The sequence below is a fragment of the Centruroides vittatus genome, unplaced genomic scaffold, assembly GCF_030686945.1.
Source record: "Centruroides vittatus isolate TY-2023 unplaced genomic scaffold, ASM3068694v2 scaffold_386, whole genome shotgun sequence".
In the NCBI taxonomy this organism is placed as follows: Eukaryota; Metazoa; Arthropoda; class Arachnida; order Scorpiones; family Buthidae; genus Centruroides; species Centruroides vittatus.
In genome coordinates, this window is record NW_027122706.1 from 9,458,613 (window position 1) to 9,479,003 (window position 20,391).

The window sequence follows — 20,391 nt, forward strand, 5'->3', positions numbered from 1 at the left end:
GAGAAGTTCTAATAACGCTTTAATTAAATGAGAGATATTCGGCTTTGAATCTGTCCTGGAACTTACTAATGATATAATTATCTAACAATTAAAATGTTTCGACGAAGTTGGTCGCGTAATTATCTACAAATATTCAAAAATAACATAATTTTTAATTAAGAACAAAAGAATAACCACCTTATAATTTCATATGTTAATTAATATAATAAATGGATTTTTTTCTGTGAATGTGAATAAGAGAATTATATAATCATCAAGTTATGAACGGTTTAGAATATAAGGAAATAATCAATTATAACGATAGAAATATTTTATTATTAATAAATAACAGTATTTTTAAAGTTAGTAGCTAAATATAAACGAAATTACAAAACTGTATTAATGAAAAACAATTGTTTTCAGAGAATTTCATACAGTTAATCGAGCAATAATACTTCCTGCCTTCATCGATTTAAGGTTGGTTAAATTAGTCTTATATATATATATATATATATAAAATAATATCTGGAACGATTTTGATTTACTGTAGTAGAAATAAGTACTTTTATCCACGACCTTGAAGATTTTGAAGTGAGATCAAATGTGTCGATATCCAATAGTAAAAGCCATAATTTTGGCAGAAATTTGGCTGGTTTCCAGCTGTGGAAATGATGGTCAGGGGTTAGAAAAAAAACGACACAGAATTGAAATCAGGTCAAGAGTGCATTTTAAGTACTTATCAGCTGTGAGTCTGGCTAGAATGATGGTTGAAATATTCGAGAAATTTTATTAAATCGCTCGAGTTTTTTTTTTACTAAATAAAAAACTTTTTCAGTAATTTTAATGATTTCGAGCTAGAAAATAGTTTGAGCATGCTATAGATACGATTATAAGCGAAAATATACGTATTTTTTCTTGTAACTGTTGTAATAACGGTATTATATTAAATTCGAAAAAGGATATTGATGATGTGTCAATTTTTTTAAAGAGGATGTCATACACTGTGGTTTATGTGTCAGGCATCTTATTAATTCCAGAGATCAATTTACTAATTTTATAAAGTAATCAAGAGTGTTTTTGAAGTTTGAATCTTTCTATCCTTAATCTGATTAGCCTAATTTGATGTTAGCAAAGTGTTTTTCTTTCTTACATTGTTCTTTCTGATTCAGATTTATAATTATATCGTCCAAATGATGTTAAAAATTGCGTTTTTCTATGATTTTTGAAGAAAGGAATATTTTTAAAGAAATTAGACAGGGAAAATTATTTTAATAGAGAATAAATTATCATAAATAATCGTGATTACAATCAGAAATAACCTTTGTATTTGAAAATTTTGACTCATAAATATTCGAAATATCGCGTTAAGAATTGTTTCGAGTGTTTCGAGGTATTAATTTATTTATTAAAACAAATTATTTTTTAACTCATATTTGTGCTTAAATTTTCAATAAAAATACGTTTTTAAAATGCAATTATTTTATATTTTGTGAAATCAGTATATAATTTCATGTAGACTCTATATGTATACCGAGTAACCGTAATTAAAATACTCCTATTCAGCACTGTCCAGAGAGACACTTAACAATTCAAATGCAAATAAATTTGATATGGTAATGTTTTAGGACATTTCTATATCAAACCTCACCACTATGGCATTTTGTTTTTAATCCGTATGAGGTTTGGTTGTAAGGACACTTAAAAAGATATAGTGTATCGATAACATGTTGCAAATTTGGGAGCCTTGAAAGAAAATCATACTGCACGCGATAACCATTACAGAGGATTAATTACGGTCGGCCGCTGGACACACTGTTTATTGCCTCCGGGCTTTACACCTTCAGAATGGGTATCACATTGAGCAATGTCCCTGCAGCACTAAGGTCTCTATATAGCCTGATTGTTTATACAAAGAAAATGTTTGTTGCTTACAGCGCTAAAAGTTTTTTGGTGGAGAGTTTTTGTACTAATTATTTCTTCTACGTGTTTTGAAATGTCATCATGCCAGATTTGGTTATATTTGAACTGCTAAATTTCTAGACAGCATTGAACGGAAGTACTTTAATTACGGTCACCTGATATATAATATACAATGGAGTTTCTATGATCGCTATAGCTAATTTTTATCTAAGGATATATCTATAACCCACATATAATTCTGTATCTGTATACATCTGAATTTAAAATAATTATATTTTAAAACGGCGATATTTACACAGATTGTAAAGCACACAGTAAAACCTCGAGTTAACGGACTTCATATTTAACAGACAAAATTTCCGGTCCGTATGTCATATGTATTTTATATGCTTTATATATGTAATTTATAGAAAATGCTATATATATTTAATTAAATTAACAGGTTATTTTTTTCAAATCCACGAGCCACATTTGTTTATCTATTTTGAGTTAGATCGTATACTTGTTTATTACGAGTACAGTCTCAAGACTACGGTGAGTACACAAGCAAATAATGCACGTAGAAAACTATTCTGTGAAATTAAACTTCTCATACACACTTTAATTCAATTGCACAAACGTATTTACATAAGTAAAAGCAGATAAAACAACTAATTTGACAATTTTTTAACACGCGAAATCGGAAAACTTAGGCTACTTTATTATAAAATATAACGGATTTTCAGCTTTAATGGACACTCCTCGCTCAAATTAGTCCGTTAAATCGAGGTTTTACTGTAATTTGATTCATCATCTTTTATTAAATGAACTATAAAAATATAAAATTTTGACTCTAATAGTTAAATTTTTAAAATATTTTACTCATTTTCGCCGAATAGAAAATATATTTTTCCACATGTTTTACAATTAAAAATTATTTTCTCTCTTGTATAATTATGTTAATAAAATGAAGATTTATATTAATTGCCTAATGGTTTTCATAATAATAGCGTGTTAACAGCTTTACAGAATTTTCGTCGTAATAATAGACTCTTCTATATATTTTTATTATCAAATTATATTTAAAATATCTGTTCTAGGAACAATTTGATATGAAGTTATATTACAGAAAGCTTAGATGTACAGAAGAATAATCATAAACTCGCGACAATTATACCAGCACCTGTACACTGCGGCATATTAATAATATATGAGCATAAATTATTATACACTGATTTAAAAATAAAGTTTTAACTTTAGGGAAATAAAAAATTTTAAAGAAATAAATATTTCTTCCCTATTTCAATCGGTTTTAAAAGCTAATTTAATATTTTAAATGCGGATGTAATGTTTCGGAAACTAAGCAGAGAAGATTAGTAGATTTTGTGGCTATTCTAATGCCGGTAGTATAAGAAATAAAAGTGTTGGTTACATAATAACAGGGATACAATGTAGAGAAAACAATGTTATATGGAGTAGTCGTAGATAGGATAAGAAAACGGCTATTGATCAGATGGATAGTTCAATTACAAGTAGCATGGAGAATGTTGGGAATGGATTTAGGTAAGCCAATATAGACATCAAGATGTTATTTCAGATTAGGTTAGTTGTTGGATTTGCACGAAAAAAACCTCCCCTTCGCTAAAGAAAAAAAAAATTCCGAAAAATCGAATAGAGGTCCACCGCTGCAAACGAGATTAAAATAAAGACCGAATCGTGTCGACAATAAAAAAGTTTCTAAATCCACTTTCTGACAAATGCTAGACATTGTTTTGAAAATAGTAGTAAAGCCGACTGACCGGTCACAGCTCCACTCTTCAGAAGCATCTGTGCATGTGTGTTTATATACACTGCGTGCGTGTATTGTACGATGCTATGACATGTAGAAACACAAAGAAATAAGAAATACAGTAAACCGTAAGTTAAATAGATTGTAAAGAATCGAATGTTGCTAAAAAACTAGATAGAAAAATCATAAACACGGTTATTCAATAAAAATTTGATAAAATCGTACTATTTGTTTCATTAGATTTATTACGTTATACAAGATTTGAGCGAAAATATAGATTTAAATTTGCTAAAAATATTCGTACAATCGATATTATGATATTAAAATGTAAAAGTGGGTAATGATTTTTATAAAATCAAGGGGTACGTTTTAATTTTAAAATGCGTGTGGGTTGCACAAAAATTAATTAGATAAGTAATATATCGTGGAAAGGAAGAATATATATATATATATATATATATATATATATATATATATATATATATATATAATAAATACAAGCCGTAATTAAAATACATTTTTAATTATAAATTATGAGTTTTCCTATGAAGTTATATAAAGTTTGTACATTAAGTCTTAATTATGTCCTAATTAAAGTTCCTATTAAGAATGGAGTGATGCAATTACATAAATGGTTAAGACAGTTTGCATCGCCCGTTACATCCTATAAGTCAAGTAAACGTCATTCTGATAAAAACCCAAGAAAATTGTATCTTTAATAATTTTTTTTCAATTTTTTTAACAGTTATTTTATTTTTAAGAAAATAGAAATTGGATGTTGAAAAACGAATTTTCTAAACTCAATAAACATTATCCAACAATTTCTGATAATAGAGTAGAATATTCTTAGCAAGAATATTGAAAAAAGAAAAGAATTTTGAGGAATATTTGTAGGTAAAGAAAAGTAGCTGGGATATTTCTGCTTCAAGAAACTTGTCTTCCATCCATTGATTGACATTCGCTCCAACGACTTCAATTCTTGGATCATAAAGTTGCCAGAATACTGCGTGAGACTGGATAAACGGAATCGCGGAAAGAAAAACAAAAGTTGCCGACTAAGTATTTTTCTCTTTTGATCACTTCTCAGGCCTTAGATTTTTGTCCTCGGAGTTTTTCGACTCTTCGACTTAACGCTTTCTTGCTGCTGCAATTGTTTCTTCTTCCAATCCAGATAAGACTAATGACAATTATTGACCTCTTTTAAATTAAATTCGTTCACTTTATACAAACTTTTATTGCCGAATTTATCGATTGGTCTAATTAATTTCGAATCTAAAATATATATTACAAGTTTTTCTTTATAGCAAAAAAAAAATTGTTTTTTTAAAAAATAATTTTGCGATTTTCTAAAATGGCAAATTATTTTACAAGTTTTATTTTATATTTCTTTATTCGGATTTTGTGTTTTTGGTGATTGTTTTTTAATGTTTAAATTCGTATTTAAACCGTAATTTCTGAAATGTATATATACTTTCGGGTTAGAGGTTAATTATAATTGCAGCTTTGGATTACAAGTTTATGTATATTTAGATTAATACTGATTACCATTGTAATTGTAATTTGGATGCATGTTTGAATACTTTCTAGCTTCGTGTAATTATAACCATTGTATTAGGAAGTTTGTTGTTGTTTATTGTTTGTTTATTTTTCAGATTTCTCTTCTTAATTTTTAATTCATTGAAATTGTGTTCGAATGATAAACAATTCTATTTTCGAATAGTTATTTGAATATTTCATCCATGTAAATATAATTTTATATTTATACATTTATTATTATTATTATTTATTTATTTATTGAAATTTTAAGCTTTATTTTCTTTAATTCTGTTAATAAACTGTGTGTTTTAATCCTTCTATTGTATTATTATTCTACTCTATTTACAGTTTTTATTAATATTTAGTGCTTCTATATTATATTAAAATCGTGATCTTAACTTTGATTGATTATTCTTATACGAATTCAATGAATCACGTGTAATTTAATTTTATATTTTACATTAAAACTTAACATGATTAATTTATGAATAATACTTTTGTAGAATTTAACAAAAATTAATACCCATAAATAGACTATTTTTCACTTTTGATTGTCATTAATATATTATTTATAACCCTATTCGCGTATGCTGATGTCAGAATCTAAGGTTACAATTTCTCCTTCCATATTTAATGTACAAAAACCTATTAACCTCAAGAATGGTTGGTTTTAAAACCTCATAACTCGAGAAAATGCTAGTATTTCAGTATTTCTGATTGGTCGATGAGATTTATGTCATTGGAGACAGAGCTATTGTTATTGCATCATTTTGTTGGAACTTCTCCAAATCGACTTCTTAAGCATCACCTACTAGAACCAATTTGATTGTGTGATTATCCATTCTTTTATAATTTACAAAAGGAAGAGAATGTTTCATTGTGAACTAGGATAATGGGACATCATAAACTCTAACGATTAGTTAATACTATTTTTATTAATAACTTTATTTAAGCGCCACAGGTATTTATTCTTTTTCTAGTATCAGAATAATGAAAATTATCGTTTAGAATAAATTGTCTGCTGCAAGATTAAATTTTTATACATTAGATTTTTTTTATTTATATTGTCAAAATTAATAGTTAGGAATGCTTTTAATATTATTGAAAACTTTTTTTACAGGTTTTTGAAAAATATGGCCTATTACATAGCTTTATGGACTTGAGCAAGTTCCTTAGTGGCAAAGATCCAAAAACTTCATGTTCATATTTCATTAAGATTCTTTGTCAGTATTAACGACAATTTGAACTATTATGCATGTCATATTATCAACCCGTAAATAACTATAACAAACTGGCTGTAAAAACTTATTTATTATAGATTTTCCTTAAATTGTGTCTTTTAAATATAATTTAAAATCCGTTAATTAAAGTTTTTTCTTTAGAATAAAAAAACCTTACGCAACTGCACATATTTATTCTTGGTCTGTGATTTAAAAATATGTTTAATGTAATCTTTCGATAAGTTGGAATTGATTAGATACATTGGTTAAGGGAAGTTGATTAATCTAGAACGATTAAAAATGGGAAAGAACCTCTACTCTTCGACTCCCATTCCCTTCGTTTTCGTTAATTGATGAAAGTAAACAGTAGTGATGAATGTAAATCTTTTTTGCCTAAAATTCTCCTCTATTTCTAATCACTAATTAATTTTACTCGACTGAATTAAACATGAGTAAGGGAGTATTTTTTCTCCTCTAGCCTTAACAGAAACAGCACTCGTGTAGATTTACGTAACTTCCAATTGTGTAAACTCCCGAAAGAAAAAAAAAGGAAAAGAATGGTAACTTTTTCATTTTTTCTCTACTGTCAGTCAGAAAGACAAGAACCACTTCTCCAATGCTGTATTTCATAGAAAGAATCTCTTCGTGCCACCACCGTCCTGCATACACGTTCTAAGTTTTGGCAAAGCCCCAGATTGCTTAAATAGCCTGCCAACTTTACCGCCTTTCGGTGTTTTCGCTGCAAGATGGGTGGAAACAAGTGCGATCGATACATCTTTAAGTCCTCATTCTACTGTTCTACATATTGTTTCGTTTTGCTGAATCGTTCCTACATTAAACAATAAATTTTATAGCCGAAATGAATAATTTTGTCTTGTAATTTTTTTTAAAAAAATTCTCCAATCATTCGCTCGACACACGGGTATCCTTCTGAAACGTTGCAGATTTCGAGAAATCGATATATGAAAGTTAGCAAGGATTATTTGACAAATCGACCCAAAAAACAACTTAACCAGTAAATTTGATCGACTTGGAAGAATAAAATATCGAGAAAACGGTTCTTTATCTTTAGTAAATTCGAGCGTTTGATTAGAAGATGCTATTTCTAGCAGAAAATCACCCATTTCATTATCTCTTTGCATTATCCTACGTCTTCTGTACAGAGTTTAATGAAGTAAATAGCATTAAATGAAGCATTTTAACGTCTCCTCTTCCATATTTGCCAAAGTAGTTAGTTAAATATCAAAGCTGAAAAGAGTATTAGCTCAATCTTATTAAATATCCTTTGTTATTGATCTGAATATAAAAAATTACCTCGTAGCCATAATTGTCCGAATTATTTAATATTCGCACTTTTAAATACTGTATTTGCAAATATTTAACTATTTGCGTTTTCGTTTAATGAAACAAAAAAACACAAAATTCAATAAAGATCTTCGTGACATGTCTCGAAGAAAGATTGTCGATAATACAATTAATATAAGCACATTGAAAATAGATTTTGTAGAATTAAAATATATATGTGTGTGCGTGTGTTTGTGTGCTTTTTTGTTTTTGTTTTATGTTTAAATTTTATAGGTTTTTGTACAGAGTAAATCAATAATATCGAGTTTCTTCTGGAAAAAAATTGTCAAGTTAGAAACTACATGCATAAACGTGAATATTATTTAACCAGGTTATAAAACAGAAAATGTTTTTACGCAAATTTTAACAAAGATTTCGAAATTCCGATAAAAGATTTAATTTCAAGAAAATTTTCGTAGCATTTATCATAAAAGAACGAATTCTTATTGACGTCTAAATAAATAAATTTTTACATATCTCTTTACTTCTTGTAAAGTTTTTTTAGACGTTATTTAGACGAATATTATTTTTTTCCATCTTTTATGTTAATTACTTTTATATATCCGAAAAATAATTTCTCTCGGCTTTATTCTTAGTTGTATTTTTTAATCAAAAATCGTTGGATTTGCGTGTAGTTCTGCAGATGGTTCAGAAGAAAGTTTCAGCTCATATTAAAACAGAAAAAAAATAGAAGCTCTTACATAACGATTGATGGAATCATCTAACTTCATATTAAAACCATTTTTTATATCTTTTGTTATTACTAGATTCGTGATCATAAACTATCCAAGTTTTAAACAATTTTTCTGCAAGTGTGCATTTCTCTTTTATGTATTATTTATTTGGAAAATGAGAAACTGTTGACTTTAATTATTTTAATCTATCTAGCACCATATGCGATATACCATTCGATTTTTAGATGTTCTTGGCAATTTTTTTAATACCGAAACTGTCAAGTTTTTAAATAATAAATCTGTTTCTATCTTTCTTTTTTTAAAAATACGATCAATTTAATTGTTTATATTTTTAAAAATTCTTCTACGGCTTCATTTCGAGAACTTAACACAGATATTTCTTTAACATTTTATGTAGCTTAAACTATAAACGGTAATAATAAAGAATAGTGCTGTACATCATTTTAATGTCCTGTCTACACCATTTTAACCATTAAACTATATATTGCGGATCATTTATTTTAGCCATTCCATAGTTCACATCAAAATGTTTAAAAAAGTAAAAGGCAGGATTATTTTGAACAAAATAAATCTATAAAAAAAATTTTATTAGACGTCTCTGGTGATTTTTAAAACTGTTTCGGGCATTATCATTAGGCGAATATAGGTTTTCCCGATGGAATTCAAGAACTATGACGATTTTTAATCAGAAAATATGTAGCCGCCGACTTAAAAAGCTCATTTTTGTAATGAAAAGTAACTCTCTACCTTTACAACTAGTAATTATTTTGAAACATAAAAGTGAAACATGACAACCATGAAATAATGCTAACAGAAGCAAAACTAATCTTCGAATGGTCTATCTATTATTTTATAAAATCTGTACGATGAGTCAAGCTGTCAAGTGTTGAAGGAAGTAGAGTTTGTCAAGATTAATGCTTTTTAGTGCCTACGTGATTTGTTGCTTTACTGGATCTTTCGAGCGAAGAAGCTTCGGTATAAATTGAACGGTCGTTGTTGCTACTGTATAGACAATGCTAGTTATTGTTCTCGGTTAGAACTATTCCACCACTTAAATTACTCAGATGTTACCGCAATTAGTTTAGTTGGAAAATTATCAAACTATTATTTTTATTGGATAAACATTGTATCCTATTGTTCATTGTTTTTAATTGTTTGACATAGGTTCTGAACCTGCAACAATTGTAAAATTTGTTTATATCCGAAAGAAGATGAAATTCCTATCGAAATTTCTCTTCAAAGTAATGAACCGTCAAGAACAAAGTAAGTTAATTATACTTCATGATATATTATTTAAAAAGTACCGGAATATACATTTTTCTTATTGTTTACGAGTTGCACTTTTGAGATTTCCTCTGTGATCTTTTAATTAATTTTTGTATGAATCTCTGGAAAGAAATTTTATGCATTTCGTTTTTTTTAAATTGCAATTTCTAAATTAAGGAATATAAATCAACTTGTTTTAAATTCTATAAAACGTCAGATTATATTACAAACGGAGAAATTACATACAGTTAAATATACTTTAATTTAAAGATTTAATTTTAATATAATAAAAATTTTTATATTAAGTTTTTGACTTCGGCTACATTTTTTTTAAAGTACAAAATTAAAATTTTCTTAAATTTTAGTCTTGTTTTACGTCGAATAAATAAACGCTTTCGAATGAAATCCAGTATAAAACAGCAATGCAAATACTGAATTTCTTATAAATGATAAATACCAATGCTATTTTAGATAGTAAATAAAACTTTTTATAAACATTACATTTATTATTTTGATAATTTGTATCATGTAATTTCTCGAAACGTTCATACTTTTTCCTGTAAAATATTTAAAATTTGAATTATTGTTACTTGTAGTAAGAGTCATCAATTGTAAATCTTTCATGTTTTTATGAAACTTTGATGCAAATGTGCTTTAAATTATTCAGAACAAAAATAAATAAAGAATAAATACCAATACTAAAAACTTTATCATAAAAATTCTCTTTATTTTATTTTTGTGTATATAGAATAATATAGTAAGCAATTTAATTTAATATAGAAATTCATTAAACAATTACAGCTATCATTTTTGTGATTAAGAAAAGGAAAAACAGATGCAGCTATAATTATCCAAATTCATTTTTAACTAAATTGCAATTTATTTAATCAAATAAAATACTGTTATTTTAAATTTAAAAATAATCTTTTAATGCAAAATATTTTTATTTAAGAAAAATCAAATTTTTATGATATTGTAAAATACTTTAAATGACGTTAATTTTTTTACTTTTATGTATCTCCACTTTATCTTTTATATTTATAAAATTGAAATTTGTGGAATTCGAGAAGAAATACGACGAGAAATAAATTTTCATCTGGAAAAATAGAAAAAATATGACTAAAATGATTTGCTTGAGCTATCAAGAGATATATATTTATTATATAACACTCTTACTCTTTTAAAATTTTTATTTGACATATTTCTTAAGTATTTAATAAAATTAATATATTTTTTTCCTTTAAATATTTTATGACATGTACCTAAGTCATTTATATCTTGTCTAAAATAAAATATTTGGTTATTATATATTAGAAAGAATCTCATTACTATAATTAGGTTTTTGGGTTACATCTGCAAATTTTCATCTCACATAACGAATTGATAAGTGATGTACTATGATATGAGTTATTGTCGTTTCTTAGCTTGTCTATTCATTCATAAACTTCAGCAAAAGTTATTTGCTTAACAATCTTTTTCATAAAAAGCTGTTTTCTTTAATAATGCATGCCACTATTAGCTTCATAACAGTTTCATCAAGTGCTTCATCACATTTCTGTTAAGAAAAATTTATCTAATTTAAAATTTATTTTGATATAAAAATGTTTTAAAAAATTTCGCATTTTAATAATAAAAACTAGATTTTATATTTGTATTTAATTTAAATTTTTTTTAAGATAGAAATTAGATGTTTATTTTTCTGTTAATTAAAGATTGTTTTATAACGTAAAAATTCACCCACATATATACACGTTTTAAATAAATTTCCTTAAAATATAATTTTATATTGATCTAAATATGTATAGATCACTTCATACAAGGTGGCTATAACGCTTTCTTAATTTAATTGTTTACCAAACAAGAAATTTCCATCACCTTGAATTGAAACTCTCACAAGTGGTTTCACCATCAATACAATATTGGCTATCAGCTTAGCGAATATCTAAGGTAAAACTTTGCGACTTAATAACGTTTTTATTTGAAGACATCAATATCAATACCAGAGATATAAAGGCTGTAGGGGAAGTAGATTACTGCTAAAAGGGGATAAAGTTCTGAAAAGGTCGAGAAATAGGACCCAAACTTACTTTCTTTCAATGAGATGGTATCTTTTAGTAAAGTTCTATAAATAGAATTTATTCGATGCAATATGATTCTATATAGAAATATCCAAAATTCCAAAAATAAATGCAAAATATGTAAAATTTTTCGAAATAAATTACTTGCATTTGATTTTTCAATTTTATTTCCGTGAAAAAGTAAAAATAAAGATATATATATACATATATATATATATATTAAACATTTGATTTAATTTGAATAAAAAATTAAATATCGAGATAATTATCTTTATTTTTCATATTTAATTAACTACTAGTTTTCATTATTAAAAATTTTATTATTATTATTTTATGTTATACAATACATTTTTATAATGTATAACGCAAATAATTGTCGCTGTTTTATCCAGAATGAAAAAGAAAAGAAAAATCTATTCGTTGGGTGTCATGCAGTAAACCCAGGAAGCTATTGCCGCAACTGATGCCAAGGCTTTCCAATTTTGGTACATGACACCAGAAAATTCTTTATTTTTTTTATTGTTAACCGGATGAAATAGCTACATAATTATTCATTTTGCACGTGTTAAAAATCTATTGGTTAATATATATATATATATATTTTACTAAAAATCTTTAGTCTATATAAAATACAAACAAAAACTTCAGAAATTTAGTGCTTTATTTTGAATTTACCTTTACATTTATATTTATTTTATGAATTTGATATTTATATATAATAATAGTTAAACTGTTTAAAAAGGTAAAATAATCTCTAACTATTCAATGGCAGGAACTAAATTCGGATTCTGTCTTTTTCAAAAATTTCTCTCCTTTAAAAAGCAATCTACTTCTCCACACATCCTTTATCACTCTTATAAAATTGACATTTATATCTCAATAAATAAAACATTATTAAGCCGCTGAGTTATATGACATACCCTGAATACACTGATAAAAAAAGTAAAAATAAACTCTTAATTGATTTAAAATCACTTGTTTTCAGTTTTACAAGCAGTCGTATTTCTTATTTACTTACTAGAATTATTTAAAGATTGGTTTCAGCTGTAAACTCATAATTTATCTGAAATGTTTAATAATTTTAATGCATACTTACCAAGTACATTTCGAAACCTACAATCTGTTGACTTGATAAATGATTGAAAACTCGATTCTCTGTTCATGACTATTGAAATGGCGCCTATTAGGTCATTTTTGTTTCATATACGTATATACTATGGTGTGTGAGATATCTTAAAGTATCGAAAATTATATTTTAAATCCAAAACAATTCATTCTGAGTTAAGGCTTACTATTGTTAAATCCGCGGAGAAATTACTAATATTTATTATTATTAATAGGTCTATATATAATAGGATATTATACATTCTATATTATATTACAGTTGAATTCAAGTCTATCTATGAAAATTTATTTGCAGTTATGTATATATTTTCTAACATAGAGATTTATATGTGTAAATATACAGATGTATTGCTATTATCATGAGTTTAGTTACGAGAATTTCAATTAACAGATGATCAAATTCCTTATTATGATAATGATATAATTAACCAACATCAAAATAGAAAATTTAATACTGTTATTTCACATTAGAAACATTATATATACAGCTCCTAATACTAAAAGTGATAAAGATATACCACATCGTCAAATATACATTGATATCAGTCTTTATAATAAACATATAAAGCATACATACCTGTTATACAATGAATTGTTGTCAGTTTTAATGAAAATACTGGTGTAAAATTAATTTAAAGTACACAAATCAAAATTATATGCTACGATACTATTATAATTAATAAGCTTTGTAACCTAAATGTGTTATTAATCAACGGATATATAAGAAATAAAACTCGAATTTATTTATCAATTTGCGTTTTTATATTGATTTATTTGAAAACATTTCACTAATCTAATATTCACAGAAAATTATTAATAGAATTTTGTCTTGTGCCCACTCGAGTCTAGTGTCCTGTATTATCTGCATCTCCCATGCGCCTGTCGTGACATATTGGAATGGTTGGTATCACAGCAAGAAAGTATACAGTGGCATCCGAGTGAATTTACTCACAATCCCACAGTGTCAATACAGGCGACATATCGTTTCTCAGTCTAACGTCACATTTGTAAGGAGGAAAGTCGCGAAACTGCCACCAGAGGCCGTATATTTATCTGCAGCAGTCGGAAATAACGCCATAGTAGGTGACGTGAACCATTTCCTGTCCACAAGATGAGTTGTGGTTGACAAGATAGCAATCCTCAGAAGAGCTTGTCTCAGGTGCCTTGTGACACATTGTTGTTCCCAGATTAATCTGACATCTGTCTGACCAATGTTGTTTTGTGGAGTATACCAGTAAATTGATTTTGAACTATAAAAAAAAGAAAACACTAAGAAATCTTCCCTTTCCTATTCAGGGAAACAAAAATTCCTCATCCCCCTCAAAAATAAAAAGAAGGTTCATCCGAGAAGAAAGAAAAACAAAACACAGGCTACATAAAATACTAAAATAATTCAAAATCGACTTAATCAACCATTTCTCCATTAGAACAAATATATTCTAATTAAATTTAGCAAAAATTTACGTAAATATTCTGTTTATCTTAGGTAATGATTTATTGTAATTGTTATCATTCTTAAGCCAAGTTTGCTTACAGTTTCAGAAATTCCTAACGTTCTTTCTACGTTTATGCAAGTAAATAATATATTTAAATGCCCTTTATTAATATTTATGTAAAATAAATATTAAAAAGATGAAGACTACCGATGAAATATTTTATTCAAAAATAAGAATAGTTGAATAATTTCGTATTGATAGAGTGGCTGTATTTTATGTTGAGTGGAAAACATTTCTAATGGAGAGTAATGGTTGAAAAGCCTGGATTCAACCATTCTTTGCATTCGTCATTGTCAGTTCACTATGTTTCCTACGATAAATCAAAAGTCATAAAGTTGCACTGACAACGCTTTGACATTCGCTATTGTATTTTACTGACATGCAACAATGTTTACTGATTTTCTGTGGCGCCCTCTCTTATCCTTACGGAGTATTAAAAAACATATTGACAACAGCAGTTGTTTATTTGCTCCTGACTTTTGTGTGTTTGGCATTTTTATAAAAAATATAAAAAAGCACACTGTTGTCTTTTATTCAAAAATACTTTTTCTTTTTTCAATCTAGCAAAAACAAGAAAAAAATCATTTTTTGACGTCAAAAAATTTTTATATAAATTATTTTAAAATATGATTAATTTTTTAATATATATTATAAATATTTGAATTAATTAATTTTAAGATAAAGATATAATTTAAGGTAATCCCTTGCTTGTTAAAATAAGTAAACAATATTTAATTTTCTTGTTAAAATATTATCATTAAACGGTTTATGTGATTATAAATAATAATAATATTATATTTTTTAATTTACAAAAGAAATAAATTTTAGATTTATTGTAATAATTTATTATATTATGTGTTTATTATTTTTTTTAAATTTATTATTTATATTTTTACGTAATAAATATAGCATTTTTATTTCTTTTTTAATTATTACATAAAATTTAAAATGATAAATTATTAGGAAAATATATCTGAATTGCTTAAGTACATAATAATAAACAATTTTAATAAATTTTTAATTAATACTGTATTATATATACATTGGTTTAAAGAGTTTTTAACTATAATTTTTAAAAAAATAAATGATTCATACTTATATCAAAAGAGTTTTTAACTATAATTTTTAAAAAATAAATGATTCATACTTATATCAAAAGAGAAGTTAATTAAATTAAGGAAGTTTAAATAATATTATTATATTTAATTAAAATTCTTAAATATTTAATTATAAACTAAGAAAAAAAACGTTGAAAAATTTTACATAATTATTTTTTTTAATTATTAGCTTAATTTTTTATAATAAAAAATTGTATTAAAATCATGCCATCTATTAACAAAAATTGAAATTATATTTTAAATTAATTGTTTTTTAATATAATAACTCACTCAAAACTTATAAGAATATTATGAATTTCATACTAAAATTTATATTTTAAATTTCAAAATTTTAAATTCTACGTTTCTGCTTGTTTGTATTATTTTAGAAGCATTTATGGACGCGTAGAAGATGGCTTATGTCGTTCGTAAAAGAACAGTTTATAAGATCCAATGGTACCTGTTTGTTGGAATGGGTCTTATTGTTTTCCCTTTCCGAATGGCCACTGGTGAGTGACTAAACCTTTATATTTCACGTTTAAACATCGTTAGATAATCATAAAATGATAGAATTAAATTATTAATACTAAATATAATTTTTTTAAAAAATTCTTAATTTAATAGCTAACTTTAAAATTAAATATAATGTTCTGTAAGTAATGGAGAATAAGAGTATATAAATTATGATTTGTTATTTAAGTTTCAAATATGATTCATAGATGGCATTACGTTTCGTATTTATTTTTTTTCTTTTTAATAAATTATTTACCGCATATTAGGAAAAAAGATTATAGTTCATCGTTTATCTTATTTTATTTTTTTATCTGTTATAAATTTATAATGTTTAAAGTATTAATAATTTTAGTTCTAATTCGTCTAAAATTTTATATTTTATTAAGTAACTTCTTACTTAAAAACAAAAATAATTTTACAGATTATATTAATTTTCGTCAGGATACTTTATCGATTATTACATTTTCAAATAATGATTTTTTTGAATAATGTAGACTTAGTTAAAGCTAATTTTTTATCTTGCTTAGACGTGTCAGTCCACCCAAATGATTATATATCAAGTCATCACTGTGAGATTGCTAAACCTTTCAGCAATCTGAAGTGAGCATTTATAATTGCTTAAACGCTAAACTTTCTCCTTTACCTTCATTTAATTCAATTGAAATTATTATTCAATACCATCCGCTGTTCGTAGGGTTTTTTTATGCATAAATAATAATAATAATAATGGCTTAATTAATACAGATAAAATAAATGTATTTGAATTTAAACTTGTACGGCGAATGTTTTTTTTTATTTTTTTTTTATTATTATTTTTTTAATGTTACATTGCAATAAAAATGTTAAATTATCCCATGTAAAGGTGTCTTTTCCTTTAAAACAAATGTATTGCAGAGAAAATTGATTTAGTTAATCCTATTTGCTTTGATTACCTTCGTGATTTACTGGATATTTGAAAATATACAATGTTTAATTTTGCTATAAATTTAAAATTTGATTCAATTGCATATAATTTAAATATTTACAACTCTGAAATTAATTATTTAATAATATTAATAACAATGATCTTAATAAATAACTAAAATAATAAAATTACTAATTGTTTTTTTGTTTGTATTTATATTTCTTTAACGTTATTAATATTTTATTTCAAATTTTATAAAATAATAAAATTAGAAATGGAAATATTTTATAAAAATAATATTCAATTAGATAACTAAAAAAAATTGTTTTTTATATGTGAAGAACTTTTAATTATAAAAACTGAATACAATTTTCAGTAAACAGAATTGTATACATTTTTTTATTAGTATTTAATTTATTTATATGTTTTCGTTTTTTTATAATTCGCTACATTTTCTTTAAAAATTTAATTTTATTTAGAAAACATTTTATATTTAATAATTTCATATATTTTATTTGTTTTCCACCAAATGAGATTTCTTTAAATAGCTAATAAATTTTTTGTGCGATGTTTTATTTGTTATTTTATTTAATAAACTAATCATGAAATATTAACATAATATAACTAATTATTAAGTTAAAATAAAAATATATTACTTTAAAATATTTCTAAAATAGATATTGTTTTATAAATAATAAGTATTCAATTTTCACATATATTTTAAACATATTTTAAAATTTTGTTTAAAATGTTGAAAAATATGTTTAAAATGGTAGCCTTCTTGTTCAGTGCATAAATTACAGTGTTTTTACACAATTTCACAAATGCTTTCTTGCAAAAATCGCTAAATTGCTTCCAAAAACACAATTAATTACTTTTAGGTCATCCTGTATATAAAATATGTTATTTCTACATATTAAAATGTATGCATATATACACAGCACATATATTTAAGCATTTATTTCAATATATATAAATATATATATATATATTGAAACCTATTTTATGAAGTTTTTATTAATTTAATTTATTATTATTACTAACTGTTATTTTATATAAAATATTTTTGTTATATTTCATATATTCAAGAAAATAAAAATACGTCTTTCTAATTGAGAAGCAAATATAAATAAGTTATTAATAAGTAATAAAAATTATTCATATTATTTTTAAATGTCGTGTCGACAAAAACTATTTTATGAAAATAAAGTTTTAAAAACATTTTTTAAATATGTTTAATAACATTATTCCAGGATTAAAAGTTAAATATAACTAAAAAAACAAAAAAAAATCAGAAATAAATAAAATATGAAGCATTTTAGATAATATTTTATCCTATAATTTGAATGATATTCACATTTAGTAAAAATAATATTAAAAATTTTGAACATTAATTTTAATATTAAGTCATTATTTATTAATAAACTTCGTCTGCGATTTTGAAATAATCTTCATATTACTTACACAATGTTTTGAATTAATCTTTATTATTGCCTAACAGATATTAATAACATTCCTTTTATTCTTTCATTCAGTATTTAGTGACACGCAGTTACAATAGTGAATCTCAATATTCTTAAATTATCGACATTTCAAACCTGTGCAAGTATATAAATTTTATATAATTTCATTTAAAAATATCTTCCTTCATCTTAATATATTCTAATATAAAGTTGTCGGATGAAGCAAGTTCCGTGATTTATAGTCATTACAATTTTTCATATTTGATAGTTACGCTAATTTAAAAGTATTTTGTTTTTATTTTAAAACTTAAATAAAAATTTATGAGTCTAAAATAAAGTGAAATGATTTTATTAATTTATAAATGAATATCTGCTTTTACAAATACATTCTCTGCGACAATTTGTAAGTGAGCATATGCTTTTATATATGCACTTCCCTTTTAAATCTTTAAAATTAGTGTTGTATACTATATTTCCTTTCACTATTGTGTAAACATTTGTTAGTGAACTTAAGAGAATGCTTTATTTTTTAGCATATAAAATATATATAAATAAGTCTAATATCACTTAAGACTACCTTAAAATTACTTTGATATCATTTAAATTAAAATTTAAGACATTTTCTTAATAATTGTTTAAGTGATAACTTATACCCATGTTTCGAGTAATTACAATTCATATAAAATTTATAGCCACTTTTCATAATTAATTATATTTAATTTAAGTTTTAGACGGATCAGTCTTAATAGTATCCATTGATTGTAATTCAATTATCTAAAATCTGTAACTTAGGTTAATTAAATATAACTCTTTTATAATCGTTACATGTCTTAGAGTTCTTTCAAAAGTAATTGCCACTTAAAATATTTATAATTTTGTTGGCTATCATTCAATTTTATAAATAAATACACTTGCACTTATCTTCTACACAAAGGGACTAACTTTATTTGACAACTTACATTCAACGTAAATATTTTATGTCCTCTACTTTCATCTTGAATAAATAGCAGTCAGTCTAATGCTATAACAATCTTATTCTTTTTAATTACTAAATTAAAGGATGTTTTAAACAGACTTATTCAATTTTTTAAGGTAAATCAAAACTGCTAAGCCACGTGATTGAGATTCCAGATTGAGGATTTTGCAGGCTGTTGTAGGAAAATGACAATTAATGACAAAGCAACCAGTGTTATTTAATAAAATACTTCACGGATTTGTCCTAAATAAATCTGCAGAATAATAAAAAAAAATAATTTATTTATTTATGAATGAATTTTTTTCTTTATTTTTAAAACTGTAATAAAAATTAAAACATTTTTTTAATTGCTCCAATGTTAGTATTTTTATTGTCTCCTTTCTACTGAATTTGTTTTTCCTATGTAATTATTTAATATTAAAATTTTTTTTAAAAAATAAATTCAAATTAACAAAGTAATAGTAGAAATTATAGTAATTCTATTAATAAATTTAAGTATTTTTGAAAAATGTTTAAAACATTTTATTATAATTTTTAAAGAATAAATTAAAAACTGTATGATTTTAAAAAATATACGCTTGTTAGTAATTATAAAGTATAACCATTTTCGTAATTATAAAATATATACTTAGATAAAAATACTTTGAAATTTTCAAATATTATAACTTTAATGTTAAATTTACCAGATAATTTCGACCGAATTTTTCTTACTACCATAATGAACATTTAAGTTAACATTAAAATGCAGTTTTAAAATAATAATTTATTCTTAATTTCTTCTCTTAAAATTAAATTTACAATGGTATAATTGAACCTTATTTAATGACCGTCTGAAACTATTGTATTTGGTTTTATTATAATTATTATTTTAATTAAAATAAGATATTTAAAAATCTCAGAATAATGAGTTGTTTTTTTAAATTTTACAACAGATTCTGTTGCTTTAATAAATATATTATGTGCTAAAGTGGAAATCTAAATAATTTTATTTTAATTTATAATTTAAGATAC

The 20,391-nt window shown here is 24.7% G+C and overlaps 1 protein-coding gene across 1 annotated transcript in view; it reads left to right on the forward strand.

Annotated features, from left to right (window-relative positions):
• The window catches only part of LOC136988818 (suppressor of lurcher protein 1-like), a 160,262-nt gene that overhangs the window by 41,820 nt on the left and 98,051 nt on the right, over positions 1-20,391 (forward strand). Inside the window, exons 2-3 of the mRNA XM_067286782.1 lie at positions 9,627-9,725; positions 15,914-16,033. Of these exons, the coding sequence (XP_067142883.1) occupies positions 15,937-16,033 (97 nt within the window). The 5' untranslated portion in view covers positions 9,627-9,725; positions 15,914-15,936. The remainder of the gene's footprint in view (positions 1-9,626; positions 9,726-15,913; positions 16,034-20,391) is intronic.